The 24,347-nt window shown below is 41.1% G+C and overlaps 1 protein-coding gene across 1 annotated transcript; it reads right to left on the bottom strand.

Moving 5' to 3' along the window:
- Positions 1–1,016: 1,016 nt before the first annotated feature.
- LOC147333750 (uncharacterized) lies at positions 1,017–23,488 on the bottom strand. Its single transcript, XM_086268785.1, has 7 exons — positions 23,363–23,488; positions 20,695–21,045; positions 18,280–18,387; positions 11,040–11,360; positions 6,655–6,981; positions 4,058–4,381; positions 1,017–1,402 (listed from the first exon to the last, which is right to left on the bottom strand). The coding sequence occupies exons 1-7, from the start codon at positions 23,394–23,396 to the stop codon at positions 1,038–1,040; spliced, it is 1,830 nt and encodes a 609-aa protein (XP_086124911.1). The 5' UTR covers positions 23,397–23,488; the 3' UTR covers positions 1,017–1,037.
- Between the last annotated feature and the right edge of the window lie 859 nt (positions 23,489–24,347).

The raw sequence follows: 24,347 nt of genomic DNA, 5'->3' as shown, positions 1-24,347 counted from the left end.
CTGTCACAGTTCAGAGGATCTACGGCAGCAGAGACCTTCATGGACACTAAAAGTCTCAAACACACAACAACAACATCACACTGACTCCACTCTGACATCACTGATCAATAATCAAAGAACACACAGATCAAACTGATTGATCAGCCATCAGAGGAGTCGGATCAATGGAGCTGCTTCTGTTCCTGATGTCCCCTGTTTGATCCTGGACCTGAACTCTCCCTGCAGAGGAGACACAAGACAGTCAGAGACACGCACACACACACACACACACACACACACACACACACACACACACGCACGCACGCACGCACACACACACACACACACACACACACGAGTGACGGGTTTTCAAGGTGATAATTGCTCCACTAACAGTGAGACATGGATTCTTTTTTATTCATTGTTGTTGGATTTTTATTGTGCCGGCTTGTTTCCCCTGATGCGTGTGAGGCTGTGAGTCAGCTGAAGATTGTTTACTCCCGTGAGGAGCTGCTACAACTTAACGTCTCGTATGGTGGTAAAGACCTTACTTCATGTATGCCGGATTTTATACGGAGAGATTTTAACAGAACAAGTGACAAAAGGAAAAGAAAAAGAGGGAGACTCAGAGGTGTCAAACTGCGTCTGAGGAGACAACAGGTTGGACTCCCCTGGCCTCTGTAGCTTCTTTCCTCTAGACGAAGGTTTCTAGTTCCAAAGAAAACAGTTTTGTCTCTGCTGCCGTCACTAAACACAATAAGAACTGTTTTATTTGATTCATCTTGATCTCATTTATATTGTTTTTTATTGCTTGTGTAATAATCAAATGTGTTTGTCAGGGTTTAATGGGTGGGTGTGTGTTTTGTGAGGGGATGCCAAATGTTATAATTATTTTTCATAAAGCCAATTTATCTATAGGTATAAATAAAGTAAACTTGAACCCTTAGGTCATGGTAAAATTTAGGCTAACTGTAACCCTGACAGTAAAACCACATTTGACTTAAAACTTGTTGGGCCAGACATTTTGTCCCCACAAGTATAGTGCCAATGTTCTGTCCTCACAAAGATGTGTAAACATGTACACACAAACCTTTGACTTTGAGCTGCACTCTCTTCCTTCTAACCACAGCTCGATTCCTCACAACGTAGCATGCATATTCTCCACTGTCTCTCTCTGTGGGGTGTTTCAGGGTCAGACTGAGGTCTCCAGTTTTCAGCAGGTCTTCATTCATCTTCGTTCGGTCTCTGTAAACCTGGTGCTGTTCTTCAGGTTTGTCAGAGCCGTTCTCATACGCGTGGACCAACATTACTGGTTCAGGCTCTTTGCATTCCCAAACCACTCTAACATCTCCAGGCAGGTTTTGTGTGGTTTTGAAGGGCAGCTGGACAGACTCCGCCCCCTCCTCCACCTCCACCTGACACACTGAGAGGACAACAAACACAACATGAGCTGTACAAAGTGTGATTGGTGTTCAGAGCATCATGTGACTCTTGTTCTGCACTAAATGAAGCGATGGAGTGGCGCCTCCTTCAGGCAGAGAAACAGCTCATGGAGAGAAATAATTATTAGAGCAAAAACAAGAGTGGAGCTGCAAATAAGGCCGAGAGGAACGCTGCAGAAAACTGTTCATGTGTGAATTCATCACTTCATAGATTTCTTTGAGCACTAAAATCAGAGCTGCTTCTATTTCTAATATGACAGCTGTACATTAGAGCTGCAACACTTTAAATGTGAGCCATAAAAACATGATACTCTACAAGTGCATTCAGCTCTGACACTGTCACATCATGAAGGAGAGGTGGAAATCACTTTGTTACATATATACATATATATATGTATATATGTATATATGTGTGTGTATATATATATATATATATATATATACACAAGGATCCCAAGAAGGAACCGGTCCCCTCCAACTACCGACCAATAACCTGCCTCAGTACTACATGGAAGCTCCTGTCAGGGATCATATCGGCTAAGATGAACAGGCACATGGGTCAATACATGAGCGGGACACAGAAAGGAATTGGCAAGAATACCAGAGGCGCAAAACACCAGCTACTGGTAGACAGAACAGTCAGCCGAGACTGCAAGACCAGACTGACCAACCTGTGCACTGCCTGGATTGATTACAAGAAGGCCTATGACTCAATGCCCCACAGCTGGATACTGGAATGCCTAGAATTGTACAAGATCAATGGGACCCTGAGAGCCTTCATCAGGAACTCAATGGGGATGTGGCGTACAACACTAGAGGGCAACTCCAAGCCCATAGCACAAGTCACCATCAAGTGCGGGATCTACCAAGGAGATGCTCTGTCCCCACTGCTGTTCTGCATAGGCCTGAACCCCCTCAGTGAGATCATTAACAAGACTGGCTACGGATACCTGAGCAGTTGTCAGCCACCTCCTGTACATGGATGACATCAAGCTGTATGCCAAGAGTGAACGAGACATCGATTCACTGATCCACACTACCAGGCTATACAGCAATGACATTGGAATGTCATTCGGACTGGAGAAGTGTAGTCGGATGGTAACAAAGAGAGGGAAGGTAGTCAGAACTGAGGGGATTGAACTACCAGAAGGCAACATTGCAGACATAGAGGACAGTTACAAGTACCTGGGGATCCCGCAGGCGAATGGGAACCATGAAGAGGCCGCTAGAAAAGCTGCAACCACCAAGTACCTGCAGAGGGTCAGGCAAGTCCTGAGGAGTCAGCTGAATGGTAAGAACAAGATCCGGGCCATCAACACGTACGCCCTGCCCGTGATCAGGTACCCTGCTGGGGTAATAGGCTGGCCAAAGGAGGAGATAGAAGCCACTGACATAAAGACAAGAAAGCTCCTTACCATGCATGGAGGGTTTCACCCCAAGTCAAGCACCCTGAGGCTGTACGCTAAGCGGAAGGAAGGGGGCCGGGGACTGGTGAGTGTCAGCACCACAGTCCAGGATGAGACAACGAACATCCAAGAATACATTGGGAAGATGGCCCCAACTGACCGAGTGCTCAGTGAATACCTCAGGCAGCAGAAACCCAAGAAAGAGGAGGTAGACGAGGAACCATCATGGAAGGACAGGCCCTGCACGGTATGTACCACCGGCAGATAGAGGAGGTGGCTGATATCCAGAAATCCTACCAGTGGCTGGACAAAGCTGGACTGAAAGACAGCACAGAGGCACTAATCATGGCAGCACAAGAACAAGCTCTGAGTACAAGATCCATAGAGGCTGGGGTCTATCACACCAGGCAAGACCCCAGGTGCAGGCTGTGTAAAGATGCCCCAGAGACAATCCAGCACATAACAGCAGGGTGCAAGATGCTAGCAGGCAAGGCATACATGGAACGCCATAACCAAGTGGCCGGCATAGTGTACAGGAACATCTGTGCCGAGTATAACCTGGAAGTCCTGAGGTCAAAATGGGAGATGCCCCCAAGGGTGGTGGAGAATGACCGAGCTAAGATCCTGTGGGACTTCCAGATACAGACGGACAAAATGGTGGTGGCTAACCAACCGGACATAGTGGTGGTAGACAAACAGAAGAAGACGGCCGTAGTGATCGATGTAGCGGTTCCGAATGACAGCAATATCAGGAAGAAGGAACACGAGAAGCTGGAGAAATACCAAGGGCTCAGAGAAGAGCTCGAGAGGATGTGGAGGGTGAAGGTAAAGGTGGTCCTCGTGGTAATCGGAGCACTAGGTGCGGTGACTCCCAAGCTAGGCGAGTGGCTCCAGCAGATCCCGGGAATAACATCGGAGATCTCTGTCCAGAAGAGCGCAGTCCTGGGAACAGCTAAGATACTGCGCAGGACCCTCAAGCTCCCAGGCCTCTGGTAGAGGACCCGAGCTTGAAGGATAAACCGCCCGCAGGGGCGTGCTGGGTGTATCTATATATATCTATATATATATATAGATATATATAGATATATATAGATATGTCTGCAATTGCTCATGTCTGCAATCATGTGAGCTGAGGATGAAACATGAGAAGAAGAAATGATGTGTGAGTCAGAGTCCAGAAAGTCTGTCCTCAGTGGCAGCCAGGAAAACAAGACAAACAAAGGACCAAACCTCTGACTTTGAGCAGCAGTGATTTTGTTCTAAGGATGTTTCCACTCCTCCAAACTTCACATATGAAATCATCGCTGTCCCAGTCTGTGGGGTGTTTCAGGGTGAGACTGAGGTCTCCAGTTCTCAGCAGGTCTTCATTCATCTTCGTTCGGTCTCTGTAAACCTGGTGCTGTTCTTCAGGCTGGTCAGAGCCGTTCTTATACACATGGACCGTTCTGGATCTCCCATCCTTCCACTCCACTTTAGCGTCTTCAGGCAGGTTTTCTGTGGATTTGAAGGGCAGCTGGACAGACTCCACCCCTGAATCCACCTCCACTTGACAGACTGAGAGGACAACAAACACAACATTAGAAATGCTGATTAGATGAGAGATGATCCACTGTTATTCACTTTTATGAATACAGATGTGGAATAAAGCAGTTATTAGCACAGAGCTGAGCTGCTCAAGAACATTCATTCAGACAAAGAGAGAGGAGACATCTTACAGACATCACATGTACAAGGATCTACAGGAAGCTCTTTTCTTTCTTTGGACGCTAAACAGAATAAACTTCATACTGACTCTGCAGATCATGAAATGAAGCTCATGTGTAAGTTCAACAAGGAACATCTGTATTCACTCATCTGTCTGCTTTCCAGGTGTTTGGCTGCTTGTTACTTAACTTCCACTTTCCCATACCACCAAACTCAAAACTGGCATCATTATTCTAGTCCAATTATCTCACTGCCCACACTCTTCAGGCCAATCAGCCTCCTCTGTGTGACATAAATCTCACAGCTCATCTTTAGTTCTCCTTTGCAGACTCCTTTATGCAACCCACCTCCTCCCCATCCCAACCTCGGCTCAGTGCTCCATCCATGCCTTATCTTCACCACCATCAGTGTCTAGACTGCAGAGGTCCTGTTTCTATTCTATTATATTCTGTTATTCTATACTGATGTAACAGGCAATTGGTGTCTAACCACTGAATAGCATAACCAAATTTTATATATCAATACATCTGGAAATTGTCTGGACCACAGACCTCTGGATGAAAACTTCTTCTTTTTTACATTTACTCTTGTCTCAGGCTGATGTGCTGACTTATTCTGACTATGAAGAAATGCACATGTACTGTAAGGAAGTTAGTTAAACTCTGAAATGTGACACAGTTGCTGACAGATTTACATCTTCTGAAATTAACTTCTCTCAGTAACTGTTGTGTAAAGTGGGATAAATGTATGGAATAAATCAGTGATTAGAAACAGGCATTTACGGATTAATGGACATGACTGAACAGCCATCAAGCAGTAGCTGTTTAAGAGAGGCAGGTGGGTCATTACTCCACCTAAACCTGAACCTCTGTCTCCACCATCATTTTCCCACTTTGGAAATTTGCCCTTAAAGTGTTCATTGCTTTACAACATCACTGCCTGCATTAAGTAACATGCAAGAAAACAGTGGACCTTAAAAGCTGCTGCTAGCTGCTGCTTTCACACGTTAATGAGTGAAAATAACAGGCAGCAGGTCAAAGGTCATCACAATGAGGAAGGCCTTTACTTCATTTCCATGAACTGTGTGTTTTCTCTCCTTTAACCTTTGACCTCCCCTGCTGAAGAGAACTTTTCTTCTTCTTCTATTTGATAGAAGAATCAAACAGTGATGTCACAATAATCCATCAGTCTGCTTTGGCCCTGCTCTTTTAAACTTACTGCACTACACTCTTTATGGAAACACATCATTTCCTGTGTGCATTTCAAAGTACAAGCACTCTAACATGTCAGTGGACACAAACACTTGATTTCTGAGGGTCCGCGTGGTCACAGTGACATAAATTAAGTATTTTTGTATTTTTGTATTTCCTTCATATATCTGTACCTGAGCTGAGGTGACGCAAAAATTTCCCCATTGTGGGATCAATAAAGTCTTATCTTATCTTATCTTAAATGTCATCAGACGGGGAGTGTGAGGGGCTGTGCGGACATCCACTTTTCCCTTTTTTGTTACCGGGCAGATTTCAAGCGGATTTCAAAGAGGTCTAACAGGAAGGACTCCTCAGCCGTGGGTCTCTAGCTGTCTGTGTCCACAGCAGAGTAGAATCAATGCTTTAAAGAGGCTTTTATTGTGAAACACTGAACTTGTTTCAATGAGATTTACATTTCAGGGAGTTTTCCTAGAAAAAGACCGATTGATTCTGTTTATGTGGATGTAGCATTTTTTGGTGGCAGAAACATTTCGTCACTCATCCAAGTGACTTCTTCAGTCTCAGCTGACTGTAGGTTTCCCCAACCTTATAAACAGGACATTTGCATAATGACTGAAACCAGCCCACTGAAGGAACAATGGGCTGGGAGGTCAATTCCTTGATCATTAATATTCAAATTCTCATGACCATTGATCAAAGACCACTGATCAATGGCCATGAGTACCATTTGCAGAAAGTTGGTGAATGGCTGCAATCACAGTAAGATGGCAAAGAATGTACCCTTAGTCCTCAATTCAGAGATGGTCTTTCACTGAGATAGTCAGCCTGTTAGTTTCCTGCTGCCTCCATCACTCACACTGATTCACTCTCAATCACACTACATGACCTTTGACCTGTATCTACAGCACTAACCTCTGACTTTTAGCTCCACATTTTTCTTCAGCAGGATGTTTCCCTCCCTGCTGTAGACGGTGCAGGTGTAGGTCCTGTTGTCTCCATCTGTGGGGTGTTTCAGGGTCAGACTGAGGTCTCCAGTTTTAAGCAGGTCTTCATTCATCTTCGTTCGGTTTTTGTAAGCCTGGTGTTGTTCTTCAGGCTGCTCAGAGCCGTTCTGATGGACATAGATCATCCTGCTGCCTTTGTCCTTCCACTCCACTTTAGCATCTTCAGGCAAGTGAAGTGTGGTTTTGAAGGGCAGCTGGACAGACTCCACCCCTGAATCCACCTCCACCTGGGGGACTGAGAGGACAACAAAGCACAACATGAGCTTGGATGGAGACATTTGTGTTGACTCTAACAGGCTGAATGCAGAGCAACAAACTGTTTGAACTGATCCAACTTTATTAACACAGACAAAGATTTGTGCATCAGCTGCTGTTTGCTGCTATAGATATAATCCAGCTGATGTGGAGAACTACATGTGACACTGTGATGCAGCCATGAATCTGACTGATTTCTTTCCATTTTCAAAGGTTGATGCATCAGTTAAAGTCCTTAAAAAGCTCAGAAATAAAGAGAAAGGTTGGTTACAGCAAAGAGAGGCACTGGCAGCATTTAAGACACAATTTGAATAATTTTTTTATACAGCGCCAAACCACAACAACAGTCGCCTCAAGACGCTTTATATTGTAAGCTGGACCCTACAATAATACACACAGTGTGAGCTCCAACAATCATATGACCCCCTATGAGCAAGCACTTTGGTGACAGCGGGAAGGAAAAACTTGCTTTTAACAGGAAGAAACCTCCAGCAGAACCAGGCTCAGGGAGGGGCGGGGCCATCTGCTGCGACCGGTTGGGGCGAGAGATGGGAGACAGTATTAAAAGACATGCTGTGGAAGAGAGATGATTCACTGCAGAGAGGTCTATTAACAAATAGTGAGTTGCCCCTCTGTTGGTCTTCCATGGTCTCTTGTGTTCTGAGGGCCTCTGGATGTCTGGAGTCTTGATCTCCTCCATACCTGCTTCATGCCCTGGAGGACGGGGCAGTGGTCCCCCCACACCCTCTAGCACAGGGGTGTCGCACTCCAGGCCTCGAGAGTCGGTGTCCTGCAGGGTTTAGATCTCACCCTTGGTCAACACACCTGAATCAAATGATTAGTTCATTACCAGGCTTCTGGAGAACTTCAAGACATGCTGAGGAGGTCATTTAGCCATTTGAATTAGCTGTGTTGGATCAAGGACACATCTAAAACCTGCAGGACACCGGCCCTCAAGGCCTGGAGTTCGACACCTGTGCTCTAGCAGATCATTACATGAAGGAACCTTTTAAAAACAAACACGCTCATGCTCACAGGTGTACACACGGGTGCTCACACACACACACAAACTACACCCTTTTTGGCTCCTACCTTAAAGCACACTGTGCGCTGTCGATATTACGTGCTGCACAATAATGTTTAATATTTAGTATTTACTGTTATATTCATATAGATCATCACGATGTTGTTGTTTATTACATTGCTCTCTTTTTTTGCTTGTTTTCTCTTTTTTCTTTCTCAACAGGTGATCCAGGTGATCGATATATGTATTTTTTGTCTGTTTGTTTTGTTGTTTTTTGTTTTGCCTTTCATCACGTTCATGTCTGTCCCGTGTAGCAAGTGAAAATAAAATAAAATAAAAAATAAAAGCAAAGGTGAATCAAATAGACCAATACGGCAAGGCCGGTTGGTCCATTTGGTAAAGTAAATCCGTTGGGCATCTTTCTTTGCCTTTAGACAATAATTCTGATGGCAAAAGCACCAAATGGGACAGGCTGAAGAAAAGCAAAACACAATAAAAAAACAAAAAAAGCAAATAGTGAGTGAGAAAGGTGACTGGAGAAGAAAAACTCAATGCATCATGGGAATCCCCCGGCTGCATACGTCTATTGCAGCATAACTAAGGGAGGATTCAGGGTCACCTGGTCCAGCCCTAACTATATGCTTTAGCAAAAAGGAAAGTTTTAAGCCTAATCTTGAAAGTAGAGATAGTGTCTGTCTCCTGAATCCAAACTGGACATATGAGACATATCTGGTTCCACAGAAGAGGGGCCTGAAAACTGAAGGCTCTCCCTCCCATTCTACTTTTAAATACTCTAGGAACAACAAGTAGGCCTGCAGAGCGAGAGCGAAGATAAAGATAAGATAAAGAAGAACTTTATTGTCATTGTAGTTATACAACGAAATTTGTTTGGTAGCTCACAAAGGCCAGCAGCAATAAAACAAGAAGCAGCATGGTAATAAATAACGGTAGTAAAAGTATACGATATAAAGTAAAAGGAAGGCACTTAGCACAGTAAATAACAAAGAAAATATAATAGTATTTACAATATGATAGTTTGAGCGCAAACAGTATAAGATAATATAACAGTATTTACAGTGTGGTAATTTAGTGCAAACATTAATGCCCAGTAAATGACTTTGTACATATGCAGCAGACATGATATGGGGTAAAGGAGAGAGAGGGAGAGTTAGCTAATGGGGTGATATGGTACTATAAGGTCATTAACCCTTTCACACACAGTGGTCACTTCAGTGGACAGCTATTCACAGGCTGTTTTCTTGTATTTGTGTCAATGTTGATGTTATACTTGCACATAAACCACTACATTGGACACTGATGTGTCACTCCATATTCAATTCATAAGTCAAAACATATGTTGTCCACCAAAGTGGACATGTAAATTGTGCCTAAAGAAGAATAAAAATACTTAAGAAAAAAAATCCTGATTGAGGTTGTCATAATTCATATATGAAGGGTTAAATACCTTTGTTACCCTTTTGTTAAAACATAGAAAAATGCACCACACAAAAATACTGCAAAAGGAAAAGTTTGCCTTATATGCATATAGTGTATTATTGTTGAAGACAATAATACACTGCCTATTATACACAATAATACACAGTAAGACAGGCGTGGATAACAGCACTGACTGGGAGGGGCTGTGAACAGATGACATACTTCAGTTCAACATATAAGACTTTAAGAATGCACAAGCATCTATCTAAAATCTATTTATTTAATCGATCATCTGTGATATTATTATGCGCAATTATAATGTAATGTTCATCTCCCTTAAAAAAAACAGGGAGCCTTAAAGTATGAAATATTCACATACAAACATATTTGTCTATTGTGTCAGTGGCTGATAGTGCCTCAGTGTGAGCTTGAAGCTATTTATAATGTTTAAGTTGTTTAACGTGTAGGCGCTCACAATAAACAGATTTGGAATGAAAGTCTGGGAACTTCAGTAGCACAAAATTCTATTCTTTGTGCACATATGCATCAGGCATTTACCATTATTTCCCCCTAAGGTGTTGTCAAAGGTTCCAAGTTAATAGTTGAAAAAGCCGCAGCAATACACAAAAATATAAAGGTCAAGGTCAAGGTCAAATTTATTTATATAGCACATTTCAAACAGCCGATGCTGCACAAAGTGCTTAACAATATAAAAATGGTATTAACAAGCAACAATGTAATACAATAATAACAATAAAAAACAATAATAGGACAGTAAAAGAATTAAAACAATAACTAAACTGATTCAAATAAGATCAAAATGCTTGGGTCATAGTGTGTTAAAAGCCAGGGCATAGAAATGTGTCTTTAGTAATGATTTAAATTGCTCAAGTGTTTGTGCAGATCTAATATTTAAGGGGAGACTATTCCAAAGTCTGGGACCTGCCACAGAGATGGATCTATCACCACGGGATTTGAGGTTAGTCCGTGGGATGGACAACATTAGTTTTGAGCTAGACCTCGTGGTTTTTCCTGGAGCATAGGCAGAGAGGAGCTCAGACAGGTAAGGAGGGGCTCGGGTATTGAGTGACTTAAAAACAAAAAGTAGAAGTTTAAATTGGATCCTGTAGGAGACAGGAAGCCAGTGTAAAGAAGCTAAAACTGGGGTTATATGCTCTCTCCATTTGGTACCAGTTAGTTATAAACCAGTTCTAGACCATATTCTACTTGGTGACAACTTCACTTTGAGCCTGTAATCAGAATGCCTTAAGTTGGCTAGTTAAGTACCTGGCTAACATTGCTGTTATGCCATAACTAACTGCTATAATAGCGCTGTATTGCATCACACTCAGTGCATTTCAAAAATTTATCCCGCGAGTTTGCTAGCTAGCAAAATAATAATTTTAAAATTAGAATATGTAAAGTACATATACTCTAAAACTATTTACTAGGGCTTACTCAAAGTCCCCCACTGTGAAAAGGTGAAAATTCTTTTTGCAGACTTTTCAGGTGGATTTGGTCGTTGTCTTATCCATAAGTCTGATCTCTGACTTTTGACCTGTATCTACAGCACTGACCTCTGACAATGAGCAGCACTTCTTTTTTCATCAGAATCTCCCCCCTGTTGTTGTAGACGGTGCAGGTGTAGGTGTCTGTGTCTGTGGGGGGTTTCAGGATCAGACTGAGGTCTCCAGGTTCCAGTAAGTTTCTCTTCATCTTTGTTCGCCCTCTGTAAAAATGATGCTGTTCTTCAAGCTGGTCAGAGCCGTTCTGATACACGTGGACCTTCCTGTTGTTTTTGTTCTTCCACTCCACTTTAGCGTCTTTAGGCAGGTTAACTGTGGTTTTGCAGGGCAGCTGGACAGACTCCACCCCTGAATCCACCTCCACCTTATAATCTGAGAGGGCAACAAAGCAGAACATGAGCTGTAGTGAACGTTACTAATCATCATCTTCTGACACAGAAATTATTTCTGTCCTCAACCTCAATACGGCATTTGAAAAAAACGATCACAGTATTTTCTAACTAGAACACACTTTGGGTATTATGGTAATTCCACTGCTGTGGGTTTAATCATGTGTGTTTGATAGGCTCTAATTTTTTAACGTAAATGAACTGTCTTCTGCAACTAAATCACACAGTTACACAGGGTTCTATGCTGGGACTTTTTACTGTATAGATACTTTCCTGAGGAAACATTATTTGAAAACACTGCACCTCCACCTTATAATCTGAGAGGGTTAGTGGACATGGACTGTGCTAATATAATATTAGCGAGTGACTTTAACTGTGTTTTATGCCCCAAAATGGATAAACTTCCCCCACAATCTACTTTGACAAAAAATTCCAAAGCCCTTTGGCAAATTGTAAATGAGCTCGACCTTGTGGACGTCTGGCGACACTATAATCCACTACCTAAGGAGTACACTTTCTACTCTAACCCTCACTTGTCAGCATCTCGTATAGATTATATTTTTATGTCCAAGTGTATCAGTCAGTTAGTTCAGCAGGTAAATATTGGTCATATAGGTCTCTCTGACCAGGCTCCTGAGGTCCTAACCGTTCAACCCATGAGACATATTGAGCCTCCATGTCTTGGAAGATGAGCACACTGTCTCTTTTGGATGAGATATTTATACATTTCATAACAGAGCAAACAACATTATTTTTAGAAATAAATGTTAAAGAGGAGATAGACCCGAGAACTTTATGGGATATAAGGCTTACATTAGAGGGATGATTATTTCATACACAAGTCATGAAAGAAAACAACGATTAACAAGGCAGTTAGAGATCGAGAATAATATTTTAAAAAAGCTGGAGAAACAATATTATGTAACAAAATCAGCTGAAACATTAAGTGAGCTTAATATTACCAGGACATCTTTGCGTAATTTGATAATGTGAAAGACTGAAAGAGATGTTTGTGCCAGACAACGGCTTTTTGCATCAGCTAATAAGCCTAAACGCTTTCTGGCTCGTCTTGCAAGGAATCAAGTTCTTTTATCACAGCTATTGTGGATGTGAATGGTGAAAGGCAAGTAGCAAACCGTCAGATTAATGAGTACTTCAGAGAACTCTATACAAATTTATACCAGTCTGAGATGGACCTAACAAGGCTTAACTCAGGCTTTTTCCTAAACGACTTAGTATTCCCTCAGCTCTCTGAAGATCAGGTTAGCCTGCTGGAGTGTCCATGTGGCTGCTGGAGTCACCCACACATTGATGGAGGTGGATAAAGCTATATCTGCACTCCAGCCAGGGAAATGTCCTGGGGCAGATGGCTTCCCAGTAGAATTTTTTAATGTAATGAAAGTGAAGTTAAATAGTTTATTACTAAGGGTTTTTAATAAAGCATTCGAAGAATCGAAACTCCCAGAATCTATGTACCAGGCTAATATAACATTGATAGCTAAAAAAGATAAAAATCCGGAGTCATGCTCATCTTACAGGCCTATTAGCCTTCTTGGTGTTGATAATAAGATACTTTCAAAGACACTGGCTCTTAGGCTAGAAAAGGTAATGTGCTCTATTGTGCATGCTGACCAGACAGGCTTTATTAAGGGGAGGAAGATTTGGGAAAAAGTTTCTGGGGTGGATCAAAATTATATACAAATCACCAATAGCATCTGTGTTAACTAAAGGCTTGTTATCCTCCCCAATTACATTGAGCAGAGGTACAGCACAAGGTAGCCCATTGTCACCACTATTATTTGCTTTGGCCATTGAGCCTTTGGCCATTAGACAAAATCCAAGTGTTCATGGAGTTAAAATTGGGGATAGACAACATAAAACTCTGCTCTATGCAGACGATATTCTTCTGGCACTGACTGACCCTGCTAACTCTCTACCTGTTCTTACTAGGTGTATCAAGGACTTTGGTCTTATATCTGGATACAAGGTAGATGTTGATAAATCTGTTATAATGACTGTGTAGTGGAGGGGACATTGAACCTTTATATGTTAAACCTTTTCACTGGGCACCACCAGGTTTTGTATATTTGGAAGTTAAAGTTACACCAAACGTTAGTCACTTATACAGAGAAAATATTAATGGAATGGTTCAAGATCTTTGAGAGATGCTGAGAAGATGGAAGTCACTTCCGATATTATTTTTGGGAAGAATAAATCTCATTAAGATGGTAATCTTACTGAAAATATTATATCCCACAGGCATGTTGTTTGCCATTTTGAAATCAGAAGATATTAAAGTAATTAATAAGGCTATGGTGGATTTCATTTGGGCAGGAAGAAAACCCAAAATTAAATTGGACACACAATTAGCTTGCCATCACCAGTGTGTGAATGTGTGTGTGAATGGGTGGATGACTGAATGTAGTGTAAAGTGCTTTGGAGTCCATGGGGACTAAGTAAAGCGCTATACAAATACAGGCCATTTACCATTTTACAGTTACCGAAAGATCTGGGCGGGTGAGGAGAGCCAAATATAGAAAATTATGTTCTCTCAATACAAGCGAGGATTCTTTCTTCCTGGATACGTGAACGTTCTGATCTGCCAAGGCTAAATATTGAGGAAGTATTATGTAAACCATCCTCACCTGTTAACTTTCTAGGGAAACATCTAAATGACTTACCTCATGGAATAAAGCACAACCCACTGATATATAATGCTATGTGGACGTGGGGAAAATTTAGAAAACCTTTAACAGCAGCCTTCGGTTTAATATTTTGTCAACGCTTATAAATAATCCAGACCTTCTGCCGCAAAGCATAGGGTCGAGCTTTGTGGGATGGCATAAAGTAGGTGTAAAGAGGTTTTATGACCTCTTTAAACATGGTGAGTTTAAATCATTTGAATCCCTGAAGTCCCAGTATTCTATGTCAAAGACTGAGTTTTATAAGCATTTGCAATTGAGAGATTATGTGTTAAAAAATGCTAAATCATCAGAAATCGCAACAGCCTCTTTTCGGTTGGAGAAATTCTTTCTGGATAAAAGGGAGCATAAACATTTTGTATCAAAGTTTTATTCAGAGATTTATGCCCTAATTGTGGACAAATTAACATGGTTGAGAAAATCTTGGGGGACGTTGCTTAAATGTGAAATAGATATACAGGCATGGGACAAAATTTTGCTCCTTCCATCTAAAATCTCTGTTTGTAACCGATTTAAAGAACTGCAGTACAAAATCCTGCACAATGTGCATATTTCTCTGTATATTTATGGTAAGTATAATATGGGAACATCTCCAAATTGTCTCAAGTGTAAGGCCAGAGTGGGCACTAGATTGCTTGTGGGAATGCTATTATTCAGTCATTTTGGAAAAAGGTCTGCGCCAATATTAGCACAGCCATTGGTCATCAGGCGACAGAAAACCCATTAATGTGTTCATTTGGATATATTCCTGTCTCACTGGTACAACATGAGCATGTAATTCAGTCACTGTTAATGTTGGCCAGGAAAAGCATCATGTTGAGATGGGTGGGGGCTGAGCCTCCCTCCATTTCTCTATGGAAGTCGCTCATCATTGATGTCATGACTCTGATCAGGTTGGGACATTATATTGATGGGAGCTCCCGAATTATTGTGGACAAATGGAAGAAACCACTGGAAGCACTGGGAGTAACCTGTAAACTGGATTCGAATGGACAACAATTCTGGACATAAATAATCACAAGTTCTCTGTGGACTCTGGAGAATGTGTAATACTCTAGTGCTGTGCAGTGTTACTGTTTTGGATGTGAACCAGTCTTGTATTTGTTGGGGGAAAAAAAGTTAAATAAAAGTCTTAAAAAAAGAAAACACGGCATACTTTTTCATTTCAGACGATACAAAGATTTTTTTTCATGTATAATGAAAGATGACAATTAAACTGTAGCCACGCCTTAATGACATAGGCCAAAATTAACTTTAATTTCCTTTTCCCAAATTTATATAAAATGAAGGTTAATGTGCCCTAAAAATCTAAAAAACACAACAAAACATGGTGTCTCAATAGATAGTGACGTTGAATGCATTACCTCGGCCTCCAGTAACACTGTGAAGAACCTTGGAGTCGTCTTTTTAACCAGGATATGACCTTTCTGACACATTTTTGCTGTTAAAAAGATCATCTGATTGTTGGGGTTTCCTCCAAATTATTGTACGGTTTTAAGTACAATAAAGCATTCTGAGGTCAGCCAGAGGCTGACTTTATCCCTTATGACGTACCTACTTTTAAAATAAACATTTACTCAGTTGTAGTCACAGAGAAATGGCACATTCTTGAAAAATACTTTGACTTGGATGGTTCGCTATAGAAGATTTTCTCAGTATCACTGTTGGCTCTTTGCCTTATAATACAAAAAAACATTAATGCCACTGTTTTGATTTGGGACTACATAAAAATGAATTGAATTTCATATGTTTTGAACTTTCAATGTAAACCTTGTCACCAAATAAAACATAACAAAAGTTGTGTGTATGAGGTGATGTTAACAAAAGTTAAGTTTTGAAAATGTAAAATAACTGGATAAAACTTTACAGGCAGTTTGACAATTCAGACATTTCTGAATAGTTTTCTGGGTTGTTACTTGCTAAGACCCCGGTTTGAATTATGAGCATGGCCTTCATTTTTTTGTTAGATTCAATTTAATATTTGAAATTATTCTTTAGATTTATTTAAATTTTTACAAATTTTAAAAGTCTTCAGCATCTTATAATTTCTCTATATTGTTTATTTCAGAGGCCAGACTTTTATCTAGTTTCTCTTCTTTTAAGTGCTCTGCTGTCTTTATGAAGGTGTTTCAAAGTTGTTCCTTGGAGAATGTTTTTCAAGCTAAATTAAAGCGTTAGACCAGTGTTAACTTACCTCTGCCAGTCCTTGATATCTATTATTGAGTGATTTGTATATATTGTGCTTTTTCTTAAATCTGTAAATCTGTAACATATTGTTTAGTCTAGTTAATAGTCTGTTACTGTTACTGGATTGTGGCAACTGTAACCCACATAATTTAGGGATTAATAAAGTACGCTGATTCTGATTGAGCATGATAGATGTGCGTGGGTGTGTAACTCTTATCAGCTTTTTTGAGCTATGTTTCATGGGGGCTGGCCTGGGTCTTTGGAAATGGGAACAACAAACAACTTGTTTTTAATTGTGTCGTTCTGGGTTTTTTTTTTTTTTTTGTCTATCATGTAGTAGATGTTTTATATATTTTTGTTAAAAAAGTGTGTCAGCATATTCTGTCAGGTCATTTCACCAAGTAGAAATTTCTACTTGGTATATTTTGTATATATTTGTTAAGTTACACTTAAGTTTGAGATGTACAGAGCAAGTAAGGAAAGCTAAACAAAAATACAGGGGTTCACAGTCGTCAGTTTACTGCATTTTAAAACAATGCAATCCATGCATTATTAGTAAAATTACTGTTAAGACATTTATTTAATACATTTTAGCAAATTGTGCTATTAAAGTTTTTATTTATTTATTCATCTTCAGGATTCAGACGATTCTTCCCCATAAATTTTGCATATGATGATGATATGATGCATATGATGAACGCTTATCTCCAAAGCCGAGGTCAGACGGCAGGTCTGGGTCCAGCGCATGCTGGAGAACTGGATATGCTGTCTACACTGGCTTACTCTCACCCTACTCACCCTGTTGTTTGTCATGTGCTTTTGTGCTGAGGTGTTTTTTTCTGTTCTCAAACTGTTCTCCCATCAGGAGCTCAGTCTGGGTGGAGCTTATTTCTCCCCCTCTTACCTCATGTTGTGTATTTTCGCTGTTTTTCTTTTCAGCCTACCTCTCTGACCTGTCTCCCCGATGTGATGTTGTGTAAGTATGTTTGGTTGGACGGTTCCTTTGTGAGTGCGCATGCGCCAACCAGCATGCTGCCTGCTGTAACCCATAATTTCCTTCGGGATCAATAAAGTATTTCTGATTCTGATCATAACTAAATACATACATACTGGAGGTTGGGCTCTTATTTGGGGTACATGTACCAGTTGTTGGATTTGGAGTGGGTTTTTGAAACAGAGTATAAAAATAAACCACAATAGTATTATACTGTACTAAGATTACATGGCAGACAACTTGAGTAAGCAGGCAGGACTGTGATTTTTACTCCCATTACTGTTAATTTATTGGGGAAAAAATTGCCATGCCATGCTTTCATGTTCATGAAACATTATTTATCAATAACCGTAGAATGCAAACATCACATTTTGCTTTCTGCTTGTCCAGTGTGCATAACCCCTGTTGTTATATTTATAGAGCTCATGAATGAACTTTAATTAGCACTGCTCTCCCTAGTGGATGCACACGAGATTACCACTGGTTTTCATAAATGCTGTTAACATTCATGGTAACATTGTTCACATAACAAGTGGAGGATGTCATTAGAGTTAGGTCAGCCAGAAATCAGTCAGGAATCCACCAGTTATCTGTGATGGTCCTGTCAAGAATGAGGCAGCAATTGAAAGATGCTGTATTTGTATCTGCAGCATTACTATGATGACAACCACACACTCTGGGTAGTACTGGATTGCAATGTAAAACCAGTCGATCCGATTAATGGACAAGTAACTAATGGAAAAGGGGCTAGTCTCAGTCAGATTGTGTCTCAGTTTGTTCCTGATGTGTTCCTGACTCGTTCTTTGGTAACTCGTCTGCAGCGTCCTGTAAAGTGCTGCAGACATGTTGGATGAAGAGCAGAAGAACAGACAGACTGAGCCTCCACAGTCGGCCATGTCTCACACACATCAGCACAGAAACCATGAAGATCTCATGTGTCTGCTCTGAACAGTCAAGGAGCCACCAGATGACTCCTGCTAACCAGTGGTATTATGGGTAGTGTAGTAGGAGACACTCACCTGACATGAAATAGTGCCGGAAATAAAAAAGAAGACCTCCAGAAACCACAAGAAGAACCAGGAGAACCAGGAGAACCAGGAGAGCTGTGGCCCAGGATGGAAACTGTTCTGTAGAGAAACATAAAGAAAATAGCAACATGACCTTTGACCTACAGCTGCATTCCTGATCTCTAACTCTATCCTCTAATCATATAAAAATATTCTCTGACTCTTTTTGTTTTGAATGGCAGCTAAACTGTACTCTATGAACTATTGCTATGGTTACCAACAATTGAGAGATCATAATAAATGTCAAATCATTAAAATCTCTGGTTACAATAAGAAACGCTGATTCCAACACATTTCTTAAAACAAAACAAATAAACCCTTAACAGTTTCATGTAACTGCTGACCAATGGAAAAAGTAAAAAATACATTAGAAATATATTCACAGACGTGTGTGTCAATACTAAGGTGTTCTAATTTTCTTTCTTATGAAGCAACAAACTATTTCTCCAGGCTAAATGATGATCTTCTAATTTTGTGATATGCCATTTCCTCTCCAGCTTATCAGTTATCTGCTTTAAGCTACGTGTTTGAGAATTATATACCGTATTTTCACAACCATAAGGCGCACTTAAAAGTCTTAGATTTTCTTCAAAAAGTACGGCGCGCCCTATAGCGCAGTGCGCCCTTTGTGTTGTAAGGAGGACGTAGTAGAGAACACCATGAGAACGCTAAAGGGTGAAGTGTGTGCGTTGACTTTATCGCACATACCTGTATAAAAGAACAGGTATGTGCGTTATGCAGGACACCGTTGTTTTAACAACCCTGAAAATGGCAAAGAGACACGCTTACGAAGCACAGTTTAAACTGAAGGCCATCAGCTACGCGGAGGAACATGGAAATCGAGCAGCGGCGAGAGAATTTAAGATTAATGAATCGATGGTTCGCAAATGGAGGAAGCTAGAAAACAAGCTCCGGCAGGTCAAGAAAACGCAGCTGAGTTTCCGCGGACATAAGGCGATCATCGAGCAAAGAACGAGCGGGAGAAGCGTTTCGACGGTCACCATTCGGCTAAAAGCAGTTTCACTTTCACTTTTTATGAAACCGTGCCATTTTTCCATCCGGACCAGGACTACGGTAGCGCAGCAACTTCCAGCGGATTATAAGGAAAAGCTGGCCATCTTCCGCTCCTACTGCAGCAAACACATCGGCGACAAACACATCCAGCGATGGATGACCGATGGAGACCACAGTTTCACCAAGAGTGGAAGGCAGCGCCCGGCGAGTTACGCCACAATTTGCCAATGGATTGTAGATGCTTGGGCTAACATGTCTGCTGGCACTGTTGTTCGAGCTTTCGCAAAAGCCGGCATCATTTCCGAGGAGCCGCACGGCACGGAAAGTGACTCTGACAGTGAAGAAAGTGAACCTGGCATGTTTGATGGAGATTTAGCGCAGCTGTTCAATTCAGACACAGAGGATGAGGACTTCGATGGGTTTGATTGATGATAAAAATGTGAGTACCAAACTTTGTTTTGCTCCTGCTTTATTTTTAAATACGCATACGGTACTTGTATGCGCCCTATGATCCAGTGCGCCTTATGTGTGTGTGTTAAATACAGTAATGGCACACATAACTGAGACTGCGCCTTTTAGCACAGTGCGCCTTATGGTCGTGAAAATACGGTAATAACAAATCTTCAACTCAGTTCTTATGAAGGTAATCAGAATCAGAATCAGAATCAGAATACTTTATTGATCCCTGGGGGAAATTATTTTTTGTTACAGTGCTCCATTTTAAACCACCAGGATCCTGTTTTCGCTTCTCAACAAACGTCTTCAACGCCCTGAGGTCTACCCACCACACTTCTATTCATCTGAAACCCTTAACTCATTGATGCTGTTCTTCACCACGTTCATTAATAACATTCACCAGCAACTCAGTTCGAATGTTGTGTCTATCTCCTCTTCAGACCCTTTTCTCCATTTTGAACCTTTCATGTTCCTAATACATCTGACATTTCTGAGTTCATATATAAATCAAAGCCGGCCACATCTCATCTTTATCCTCTGCCTACAGCACTTGTGAAATATTGGCTCTCTTCCTTACTTCCACTCATCTCTGCCATCATTCACTCTTCACTCACCACAAGAGAAGAACAACAATCATCTCAAGGCGCTTAATATTAAAAAGTAAAGACCCTCCAGCAGAATCAGGCTCTCAGAGTGGTGTAAAAATAGATGGGCGAAGAATAAACACCAAAGAAAAACCCTTCCAACTCAATCTCTCCACCTACCCAGTCATTTTTGTCTTTGCTTTTTTTTGCCTTACATTTGACCAATTATTCCCTTCAGTTTGACCCCTGACCTTTGTCCATAGCGCTGACTTTTGACCTATAAGTACAGCAAGTATTTGGGTTTGTGTCTGACCTTTGACCTGCAGCTGTATATCTATCAGTCTCCTTTCTTCTATTCCATCACTGATGGAGCAGGTGTAGTTGCCGCTGTCAGTCAGTTGTGGTTTTCTCAGAGTGAGGCTGAAGTTTCCAGTGTTCAGAGCATCAGGCCTCATCGATGTGCGCCCGCTGTAACGCTGGTTTTGCTCTCCAAGATCATCTCCTTCTTTTCGTCGTAGGTGAACAGATTTGTTATAAAGATCTTCGTGAGTCCACATCACGGTGGAGTCATTCTCAGGTATTAAACCTGAGAACTCACAGGGCAGCAGGACAGACTCTGCCCCCTCATTCACCTCCACCACCACAGACAGGGCATGCTGGGAAACTGAGGACAGGAACAGAAACACAAATGAACTCCATGCTGTGCAGGAAGCAGAGAGACCAGCATGAGCAAGACCTCACAAGGCTTGAAGAAGTCTGTAGGATGTAATCCACCAAAGCAAAACATGGTCTGTTATTCATTTCAGGAGAGTAAAATCATTTAATGTATTTAATTATAAATGATTTTTGCTAAGTCTACAGTTAATGTTGGAATATACACCTCTTCCTGGTCTTTATTTTACAGTCCTGATCCAAAGTTTAAGACACTTCAAAAATGGCAAAAAATCATATTTTGCATGTTTGGATCTTAACAAGGTTCCAAGTTGAGCTTCAACATGCAACAAGAAGAAATGGGAGTGAGACAAAACATTTTTTGAGCATTTAATTTATTGAAAACAACGCTTAAAGTGAAACAGGCTGTTTAACAGCTGATCAATAGTTTAGGCCCACATGCCTTTAAGAGGCCAAATCTGGGAAAAAATGTGGATTCGCTGTCATTTTCTGTCCGGTAATCTCACTGTCATGATGCTCTGATGGCAAAGGCAAAAAAACCTTTCCCTTTTCGAATGTGGTCAGTTTGTTGAATTGCATAAGAAGTGAGAAAATAATTTAGGGCAAGAAATCATCCCAGGCTACTCATGATTGGCAAAGGCAGGTCATGTGGAGAGAAGTACACCCAAGCGCAGATAAACAGAACAAAAAAACTGCACAAAAAAGCTACTAAAACAACAAGGAAGGGGAAACTAAGAAAAACTAACTAAACAGGGGAAAGCTAAACACGAGAAAACCACAATAGAGGAAATTGGAGCAACCTGGGGACTTGGAACCATGAGGAATCAAATATTGGCCGACAACCCAACGAGGAACAAAGGAAACACCCACAATATATACACAGAGGGCTACGAGGTGTGGTGGAAGATTTCTTTTCTGATGTATTAATCACATATTTTAATCATATCACTTTAGTAAAGCAAGATCACTCCTGTCACCAGTTGTATGTATGCATGTATAATGTTATCACAAGTGGGTTTATTGCACTTTCATAGAGGGCCCATTGTAAAGTTCAAGAGATCCATCCATAGAGCGGGAGGGGGTCAAGGATGAGCTGGACTGAAGGCACATGGATATATGATGTGCTGTGGAATGTTCTTTCTTTGAGAGTGTTTGGGAAGGTATAAAAGAGTTTCAGGCGGTGTCAATATTCAGACAACCATTTTGGTGTTTGACCTGAATGTTTTCTCCACTGCTGTGTTTTTCTTTTTTAGTAAACCTCACTTCAAAAGAGATGCTCATCTGGTGGTTGCAATTTTATTTAAGATTTTCCACAACAGAGGGAATACACAACAGGAGGGAGACATAGCTGAACATAATCTGACATGATGAACCAAAGGAAGCAAAACTCAAAACACTGAACGTGGGATGCAAGACTGTCTAAATAAAAGAGGAAACAAGAGGCATTTACAAAGACGCAGACTTCACACTGTGATGTGGAGACATGACTGACTAGGGAAACTGATGCAACATGAGAATAACTAAACGTGGGACAGAAAACTAGAAACTATAAATATAACACAAGCAGAAATCAATAAAGAGAACCAAACCTATACTAGAGACATGAAACACTTAACAGCACAGGAACAAAACCTAAGGAGGAGGAATTACCAAAATATATCCAGAAACGAATGAAACGAAGCATATTAGTAATCAAAAAACACAAACATGGAGTCACCAGACTCCGGACCTTGGCAAAAACACTAATTATGTAGATTAGGACGGTCACAATATCAGATTACCACATGCCCAAATTATCATGATCACAAGAATTCCTGACAATGTTCTTATCTCAATGTCTGTGCAGAAACAGAAAGAAAATATTAGTCAAATTAAATGTTAAATGTCTTTTCAGCCTCTTGCTCTTTCTCAAGTGGATAAACCTGTTTCTGTTTTCTGCTGTACTCATGATCTTTCCCCAACACACACACACGCACACACACACACACACACACACACACACACACACACACACACACACACACACACACACACACACACACACACACACACACACACACACACACACACACGTCCCCCTCTTCCCCTCTACTTGACTGACTGTGATGCATCTGCACAAAAAAAAAACTTTGTAGAATCGCTTAAAACTAGATAATTTAACCAATAAACAGTTAACAGACTCTAATCCAGTAACTGACTCTTACTCAGGCATCCATGAAACATATTTCCATGGCTGCTGTAAACATTTCCTGCCTGAAATAGGCAGTTTACTCACTTCGAGACTTTTAAATCTATTCGGAGTTTCTTACCGAGGAGCAGGAACGACAGCAAGTTCTTCATCATCCTTCAAAGAAGGACAGCAAACACAGTCCTGATCACTCCGCTCATAACTGAGTGAATCCACATCTCAAAACTCTGCCATTCCTGCCTCACTGCTAACGAACAGAGAGGATTTCCTGCTGGGCTGTGATCCAGTAAACTGGTTCAACATGCTCAGAGGCTGAACTTGAAGTTGATAAACCCTCCAGGGCGTGGGTGCGTGATTCACCGTGGAAAGAGCAGAGCCTCCATTTGGTTTGAGTTTATTGAAAGAACCACATAAGTTTGAAATAAATGCCACATATTTGAACTGGATCAATAACAGATAAGAAAGGTTATCAGAACATCATCAGCATCTGAATCCCAACATTAAGGTGGAGGTGAAAGAAACCCTGCTTGTCTCCAGGTGCAGCTGAGTTTGAGAGAAGTGCTCAGGGACCGTCTACAAAGTGCAACACCACAAAAACATGTTGCTGCTTCACTGATATACAGTGGTGTTTCTCCCAGATCACTTTATACTGCAGGGCCATCTGGTCCTATCAATCATTCTGCCATAATAAATAAAAATGTGAATTTTTAAACTGTCTTGATGCATGCTCCAACAAACATATACAGTATTGTACAGAGAACGATGTGTAGTGAAATGTTCTTGTGTGTGTGCTGCAGACAAAGCCACGCCATTCCAGGGTTTTTTGGTTAGCATGAGGGGTGAAGCCAGGATCATTACTGGATACTGGGTGGGAATCAAACTTGCAACTCCTGCTTCAAAGATGTGTAGTTTTACCACTGCACTACCCAGCTACTCAGTCATCAAGGTAAGGTTTATTTGGAGATAGACTGAAACCAATCAAAAGGAAACACTTGAAAGAATCCAAACTAAAGTGAAAGAAGAAAATCCTCTGAGGAAACTCACTGAAACTGAAGTGAAGCCAAAGAAAAAGTCCAAATGAAATCCAAATAAAAGTCAGTAGAAAA

This window comes from Aulonocara sp. 'chitande type north' Nkhata Bay, linkage group LG3 (genome assembly GCF_057382095.1).
Source record: "Aulonocara sp. 'chitande type north' Nkhata Bay isolate Kocher_YH1m ecotype deep benthic linkage group LG3, A_spYH_male_GT1.1, whole genome shotgun sequence".
In the NCBI taxonomy this organism is placed as follows: domain Eukaryota; kingdom Metazoa; phylum Chordata; class Actinopteri; order Cichliformes; family Cichlidae; genus Aulonocara; species Aulonocara sp. 'chitande type north' Nkhata Bay.
Note: the sequence above shows the minus strand (reverse complement) of the source record. Positions and strands in the feature narration are given on the sequence as shown.

Coding starts and splice junctions, on each gene's coding strand:
- LOC147333750 (XM_086268785.1), bottom strand. CDS start 23,396: ATGATGAAGAACTTGCTGTCGTTCCTGCTCCTCG. Junction 11,361..18,279: donor CCGGCACTATTTCATGTCAG/GTGAGTGTCTCC, acceptor TTGCCCTCTCAG/ATTATAAGGTGGAGGTGGAT. Junction 4,382..6,654: donor TGTGGAGCTAAAAGTCAGAG/GTTAGTGCTGTA, acceptor TTGTCCTCTCAG/TCTGTCAAGTGGAGGTGGAT.